This window comes from Carlito syrichta, unplaced genomic scaffold, assembly GCF_000164805.1.
Source record: "Carlito syrichta isolate Samal-C Ts95f unplaced genomic scaffold, Tarsius_syrichta-2.0.1 Scaffold294881, whole genome shotgun sequence".
NCBI lineage: Eukaryota > Metazoa > Chordata > Mammalia > Primates > Tarsiidae > Carlito > Carlito syrichta.
This window is the reverse complement of record NW_007238977.1, coordinates 184830-193318: the sequence shown is the minus strand read 5'-3', so window position 1 is coordinate 193318 and position 8489 is coordinate 184830. Positions and strand designations below refer to the sequence as shown.

At 39.0% G+C, this 8489-nt stretch overlaps 1 protein-coding gene across 1 annotated transcript in view; it reads right to left on the bottom strand.

Annotated features, from left to right (window-relative positions):
- The window catches only part of TMPRSS11F (transmembrane protease, serine 11F), a 99205-nt gene that overhangs the window by 27150 nt on the left and 63566 nt on the right, over positions 1-8489 (bottom strand). The window contains exon 3 of the mRNA XM_008054493.1: positions 4799-4917. Within this exon, the coding sequence (XP_008052684.1) occupies positions 4799-4917 (119 nt within the window). The remainder of the gene's footprint in view (positions 1-4798; positions 4918-8489) is intronic.

Genomic DNA, 8489 nt, shown 5'->3' with positions numbered 1-8489 from the left:
GCGGAGGCGGAGGCGGAGGCGGAGGCGGAGGCGGAGGCGGAGGCGGAGGCGGGACGCCTGAGGCTGCCTGGCCCGGCCCCGCCCTGGGAAGGCTCAAGGTGGGCGGGGGCATCCTTGGGAGGCGGGAGGACTGGCCTCGTGTCGCGGGGCGCCCCACCCTCCCTGACGCCCACCCTGCGGACCTCGCGCAACTGTCGCCCCTCCCCCAACTCCGGGGGCGGGGCCCACACTGCTCCTAGGCTAGGTCATATCTCCGTGACTGCGAGGTCATTTCCTTCTTCCTGCAATCATTTTTTCCCCAGGCTGAAGTGCAGTGGCGCAATCAGGGGTCACTGCAGCCTCGCGTTCCTGGGCTCAAACTTTCCTCCTTGCCTCTGCGTCCTGAGTAGCTGGGACTGCGGATGTGTGCTGCCACACCCAGCTTCTTTATTTTTTGTGGAGACAGGGTCTCACTATGTTGCCCAGGTTGGACTTGAACTCCTGACCTCAAGCAGTCCTTCTGCTTCAGCTTTCCAAAGTGCTGGGATTACAGGCGTGAGCCACCATGCCCTGCCTAAATTAGCTTTGGCTTACCTCCTCAAAGTTGAACATTCCTTTTTTGGGCCATCCAGAAACTTGCACATGATTCTATTATATTAATAGCATTTTACTATATTTTCTTTCACTCTAAACTATGAGTTGTGTGAGGACAGGGAGTGGGCTTGATTTATCTTTGTATCGCCAGTGCTAGAACATTGTCTAGCCCACAGTAAACACACAGTGCATGTTTGAGGAATAAATGCCTGAATGAATAAATTAGTAAATGAATTAAGAATCAACAATAATGGAAAGGGAAGAAGATGGTAACAAATTGTTTTGTTTTGTCTGCAAATCATGTCGCAGAGTCTAAATAGAAATCTCTGGTTATCTGCAGGAAGGTGGGAGCCAGGAAACCCTAGGGGTAACCTCATATAGATGATCATTTCACAGATTTGGGTCAGTGCTGAGTCATGTCACTTATGATTTCATTAAGCTTCTCTGAGCTCATTTTATTTCCATCTCTCAAGTACAGGAAGAAAAACTGATTTAAGTCTCCAGCACTTTAGATAAATGTCCTCTGAAATTTTGAACTGTGTACATATGACACTTTGGGGGAAGGAGTCTATCATATCAGAGTATAAGAAAATACCAAGAATCAATGGGAAAAAATATTTGCCAACTGTATATCTGACAAAGGCCTGGCATCCAGGATCTACAAGGAACTCAAATGTGCCAAAAGGAAAAAAAACAAACAAACAACTCCATTAAAAAGTGGGCAAAAGACGTGAATAGACACTTCTCAAAAGAAGACATGAGCAGCCAACAGACACATGAAAAAGAGTTCAGCCTCACTAATCATAAGCGAAAAGCAAAACAAAACCGCATTGAGATGTTACCTAATTCCAGTAAGAATCACCATCATTTAAACAAAAAACAGCAGTTGCTGGCTAGGATGTGGAGGAAAGGGAATGCTTCTACAATGTGGTGGGAATGCAAACTAGCTCAACCTCTATGGAAAACAGTGTGATGATTCCTAAAAGAACTAGAAATTGACCTTCCATACAACCCAGCAATCCCCTTTCTGGAAATATACCTGAAGGAACCTAAATAATCACTCTATTAAAAAGATACCTGTGTATGCATGTTTATTGCAGCACTAATTACAATAGCAAAAAAACATGGAACCAACCACGCTGCCCATCAAAACTGGACTGGCTAAAAAGCATGTGGTACATATGCACAATAGAATATTATGCAGCCATAAAGAAGAACAAAAGTATGGACTTCGCAGCAACTTGGATGATTATGAGTATCACTTGGTACTCAGTGATTTATCACAGAAGCAAAGAACTGACTACAACGTGTTCTCACTCATAAGCAGACCCTGAACATTTACAATAATACTATAAGAAAGGTATTGACAGTAGCCTGAAAATGCCAGCAGGGGATTGGAGGGGGAAGCACATAACATTAATAAGCTTGTCTGATCTCAATCCAGGCAAAGTGGGGACCAAAGGGAGGCCCAAACTGTACCTGTACAATGATCATTTGTACACCTAATCCTGAATTGTACCCCACATCTTTAAAATTAAAAAAAAGAAAATACCAAGAATCTATTTAAACTAAATGTGATATTAACAAGCCATGGTCCCCTGAGGTGTCGACTTCTATTTTAAAAATGACAGATTCTGGTACAGTATAATATTGGTGTTACCATAACTAACAGTTTACTGTTATTAAGTCCACACTACACGCAGGCATGGGACTGATTTCTTTGTCTAAACCTCACACAACCTTGGAAGAAAAGTATTATTCTCATCAGCTCTATTTTATAGATGAAGAAACTGAGGCTCAGAAAACATAAACTTGTCAAAAATGACATAGAAGTGGTGGTTCTGTGGTACAAACCCAGGGAAACTGACTTTAGATAATGTCTTAAGTACATTAAATTACTCTGACTGCCTTGAATTGCTTGTATATGAGGGAGTCCCCCAATAAACTGGAATTTATTTATAAAAAATTATATATTTATTCTTACATATTTAAACTTAAGCCACCTTCAAGGTTCTCTCTGTTTGATGTAATACACCTATCGAGATACTTTCTCCACTGCTCGAAACAGTTTTTGAACTCATTGATTTTGATGCCTTTTAGTGCTTCTGCTGTTTTATGTTTCACCTCTTCCACATCAGCAAAATATTCCCTTTGAGAACTTTTTTAATCCCGAGAAACAAACAAAAAAAGTAGCTCGAGGCAAGAGCAGGTGAATTGGGGGTGTGAGGGATATGCCATTTTTGGTGAAAAACTACCGAACACTCAGCACGGTGTGGGCAGGTGCACTTGTAAATCACCTTTCATGAAATGGGCAGATGTGTTGAAAGAATCTCCAAAAATAAAAATAAAAATTCACTGAAGCTGAATGCAGCCTCTCATAACGCTAGCTGGTACACTGTTGCTGATGGGTACCTGGAACACTTACCTAATGGGAGAAATCTGTACTACAAGAGGCCTGCCCTCCAAAAACTAATTCCATTTTGGGGAGTCCCCCCTCATATTTGAAGACAGGTGTTCAGTTTTGGAGGGAGGTGCAGGCAGGTAGGAAGCTCCTGGGAAAAAAGATCCTTAAATAAGGCCGCAAGTGGATGTTTTACTCTTTGAATATAAACCTCCCAGGAGATAACCTCCTGTGAGTTTGTTTTTTTCTGCTTCTAAGTTTAACGGGGCTGGAGGAACTTTCTCTCCTCACACATGTATTCATTATAACTAGTTTCTGGAGAAGTTGAACTCATATGCACGTTCTTCTACTGGGAACTCAAATGGAATTACATATCATTAGTAATATGATATCTAGTCCAAACTACATAAATTGTATCCTTCCCTTTTTATGGTCCTAACCCAAGTATAGATCATTTTACTAGAGATTATTCCATTTAAAACGGGATAGTGTCTAAGCTCCTGGTAAAGGGGAGGAATGCTCATCTTAAAATCAGATACCAATTACAGTCCTTGGTTTGAACTCCAGTATTAGAAAACCAAATAACGTATTTGAAACAATACATATGGCTCTGACTAAATAGCTTGGTACTCACCCAGTTACTGTTTTTGGCAAGTGTGAACTCGCACCTCTCCTCTGGCTGTGAACTGCATGCAGATTAAGTCCTCAAGAAAGATCAGTAGTTACTGCATGCCAGCTGGGGAATCCCTTTTGAGGAACGCCCACGAATATCTCAGGCAAGCTCTACAGTTTTCCTGCTACTATCAGGGGAATATGTACCAGCAGAGGGCACACACACCAACAAAACTGATTGTTTTGCCCTTCTCCAGGAAAGCTTCCTGCTAACTTAAAAGGATTTTTCTTCATCTGAACTCCTAAAATACTAATCATCTGAGTCAAATATTTTGACAATTATGCGTTGCACTGTGGTAGCTCATATATTGTCATATAATTTGGTTATCTAAATATTCATTTTGTATCGTTTTCCATGCATAAACTTCCATATATAAACCATGTTATCCATGTTATAAACTACTTTAAGGAAAGGACTGTACTTTATTGACCTTGGCATCCTTTACAGCCTTGAACAAAGTAGGTGCACACTAACATTTTTTAATGATTGATTCTCCATCTATGGCTAAACTAAATTAAAAGTGAATGAAAAAAAATACTGGCTTTAGCACTCCATAATGCGTTTTTCAGTATTTCCTGTCTTCTTTCCCTCCTTTTGTCATTCATTTATTAATTCAACATCATTGATTAGGAGACTCCTATATTTGAGACACTGTGATAGACACTGAACTCAGAATATTGAACAAGAATGCTTGCCCTGTATAAGTTAACATGAGAAAATAAGATATAAATAAATTTAAGATTGACATGCCATATCCTTTTATATAAACCTTTAAGTGCTTTCAAAAACAAAATGATAAGGTGATTATGGAAAGTCTATATTATTATGTTAAAGAAGGTTAAAGAAAATAAATCAAAAAAGATAAAATCAAGAGTCAAAAATAGAAAACAAATTTTTTTCAGCAGACAATTCCTTCAGGAACAAATTTGTTGCTGACTCCAACCTACTGTAGACACTTTGTGATACACAGCACTATTCTAAACATTTTACATTTATTAAGTAATTTAATCCTCATAACTGTATGACCTCCATACTGTATTATCTCCATTTTACAGAAGTAATTGAGGCACAGAGAGACTAAGCTCCTATAATGCTCACATTCAACATGAGACAGACACATTCATAAACATTAGCATTTGTATTGAGCTTACCATTCTTTCAATCTGATGACTTCTTTCTGTAAACTCTCTTGAGTTTCTCATTCCATAATTTTCTTTGTATTTAATATTTGTGACTTTAAAAGAGGCAAGGTAATAGAATGACCTATCATCTGAAAAGTAAAGTAAATGAAAGATCCATGATTAATGATAATCAGTTCCTTGTACCCTACTTCTTCCACATCCCCACTAAGTAGACTTCTATAATGCAGCTTTTCTACTTAAATGTTCTACTTAATGCAGTTTTTCTACAAAAATTATTGCAGACACTTTTTAAGTTTTTTGTAATTTCATCATTACAGTCAGTTAAAATAAAAAATTCTGTTCCCAAAGCACCCTTACAGAATACTCTACTTACGGATATGTATGCATATCAAAATGTTCATAAAATTGGATATGCAACATACAATGGAAAATAAATGTTGAAAATAATTTCTGAAAGTCATGTAAAAAAATCTTCAATTTCCTCAATTGCTAACATAGGTATACCATACACAAGCTGTATTATGAAGATATACTGAACAAACTGTCCATTTTATCTATGCTGCTAAGCTTACTTAAATAGAAATCCACATTTCTTATCTTCTCCTTTTTTTCCCATTCACTTCTCAGTTCTCTGAAATCTGCTGCTAACACACCACTGAAATTGTTCTTGTCAAAAACAACAGTTGTACTATCTAATGGTTACCTTTTTTAAATCTCCTGGGGTCTTTTTTTGCAGCCTTGCTTGTGTTCCTTGAAACCCCATCTTTGGCTTTAGGAAGTTATCTTTAATTTGCTTCCTTCTTCCCTAGCCACCTCTGAGTTATCTTGTAGGACTCTTTATTTCCACCCTTATCCTTGGCATCCCAAGGTTCTAGCTTTGGTCTGGTCATACTAAACATTTTTTGGCAATCTTAACTGGGGCGGCCTAATTATTTATTGGTGATGCCTAAATTTTTTTATCTCCAGACAAATCTTTGTCATGAATTTCAGGAGACTATCCTCAAATATACTCCAAAGTGAAATAATCATTTACCTCTTTACTCAAACCTGCTCCACTTCTTATATTTTCTCTTTGTTAACATTTCTATCATCCACCCAGTTACCCGAGGCTTGGCTTTATCCTCGTTTCCAACATCCAATTAATCTTTCAGTTTTTAAATCATGTGGATGCATCGATTTAATCTCCAGTCTCTTACCCTGCCCACATGAAATACATCCTTAATTCAGGGTCTCATCAACAGCTCAACTGATGTCAATTCAAAACAAAATGACGTTTCTTTTTTTTAAATTTATTTTATTTTAAAGGTGTGGGGTACAATTCAGGATTAGGTATACAAGTGGTCAACAAAATGACTTTTCTATACAAAACAAGTTTCCCACCAATACTGTCTACATTAAATGCTATCATTACCGGCTTCTTCATCACCTAGACTAGAAATCTTGGAGTAGTTCTTGATTATTTTCTAATTAATCATTAAGTGCTGATGATGTTATCACCTAAATTTTAAAAATCCATCCTCTTCACAAATTCTACTATCATTAATTCTCCTGTTCATGCTCTCATCATTTATTTCCTGTAACATCTAAGCTTTATAACTAGTAGCCCTGCCTCCAGACCTGTTTTCCTCAAATCCATTCTCCGCCCAGTAGCCAAAGTGATCATTTAAACTGTACATCTCACAATATCACTTTCTGATTAGGGGTTTAAGATGACCAACAAGATAGAGTTTCCCTTGCACCCAGAAAGGCCAGCATCACTCTCCATGACTCTTCAAAGAAACAATAGTAACCACAGAGTAAGAAGAGAAAAATCCATTGACCAAGCTGGAACTGGCCAGACTCTTGCCTGCACCACTACAGTCTACTGGCAGCCTCTGGATGCACTGGAGAATGTAAGTTAGGGGAATTCACAAGTTCTGTACTTCTGCCACAGACTTGCAGGGTCCCCTGAGCTTTGTGGGGCTCCAGTCCCTCACTGGAAACTGTCTTACACACAGCCATGCCCTGCCAAAGCCCACATGGAGTGGTGCATGAAAAAAGAAAATCCTGAGCAGTACCAGCCATTCTTCAGAAACAACCCTTTTGGGGGTTACATGGCTGCTTTCTAACTGGCCTGGGAGGGGACAGACTTCAAGGGCAAACTCCACAGCTGCAGATAGTTCCTGGCTGGGGCAGGTTGCCTGAGAACACCTGAGGTTCTGAGGCTGGCTGCACTTTGACATTCATAAGACAAATTGCCTCATGCCAAGGTGAGAAGCCTGGGTAAGATTCATAGTCTTAGCAACCTCACTCTCCCTGTAAACTCTTTTGTGATTACCCTGGACAACAGCATTAACCCAGTGGCCTGGGACTCTCTCCTAATCTCCCCAGGATAGCCAAGAATGTACTCTTGTGATATGCTCAAGATCATTCCCCCTCCCTCTATACTCCCTTCAAAGGCTCAAAACAGAGAACTTGAGCAATCCACAGAGCCTTGCCCTCCACCTAAGTTGGTTGGGCATTTCCTCGGAACAACATATGACAAGGAGAAAGCCCAGAGCCACCATCAAGTCTGGTTTTCTCCCACAAGTGCCACTTCTTGACTTGCAATCCATAGTATAGCCCATCACATCACACCTAATACCTCAGCTTTGGGGAAGGTCTTATCCAAAACCCCACCTAACACCAGTTTCCAAGCCACTCCTGCCACTTGGGATACCATGTGCCAGTGCAGGCACCCAACACAGGATTGTCACCACTGGCAATTGAGAAACTCACCACACCAAGGTATATATAACCAAGAGAACCCTACAGTGCCCATTTCAGCCCCCTGCCAAACTCAGAGAAGAAGAAATAGTAAATAGTTTACTCAAATGAGAAGTAACCGGGACGATAATTTTGATAACATGGAAAAAAAAAAAAGATTTCTCTCCAATAGCCCTAAAAGACTACACCAACTCTTCAGCAATAACCCTAATCAAAATAAAATTTTTGAAATTCTAGACATAGAATTAAAAAGATTGATTATAAAATTGATCAATGAACCTCAAGAAAAATTGAAAACCAGCATAAAGAAATAATAATAACAATAATAAACTATTCAGGACATGAATTAACAATTATCCAAAGAGATAGACACCTAAAAATAAAACAAAACAAAGTCAAATGGAATCATGAGAATGGATCATAGTTTCCAAGAAATGTGGAATTTTGTAAAATGTCAAAACCTAAGAATCATAGGTGTTCCTAAGAAAGAAGAGAAAGCAAAGTTTGGAAAACTTATTTGAGGGAACAGTGAAGGAAAACTTCCCTGACCTTGCCAGAGATCTATATACCCAGGTACAAGAAGTCCAAAGAACCCCCAGAAAATTCATTCCAAAAAGGACATCCTCAAAGTGTATAATCATCTGGTTATGCAAGGTTAATGTGAAGAAAAAAATATAAAGAGCAATGAGACAAAAATGTCAAATAACTTACAAAGGTAAATCTATTAGACTAACAGCAGACTTCTCAAAAGAAACCTTATAAACCAGAAGGGACTGTGGTCTCATCTTAAATCTCCTCAAACTGAATAACAGTCAGCTAAGGATTTTGTATCTCTCAAAACTAAGTTTCATAAATGAAGGAGAAATGAAGTATTTCCTAGAGGACAGTAATAAAATATACCATGGACTTAGGTTAAGAGCATGCTATTGAGAGACCCAAGAAACCAAGAAACTTA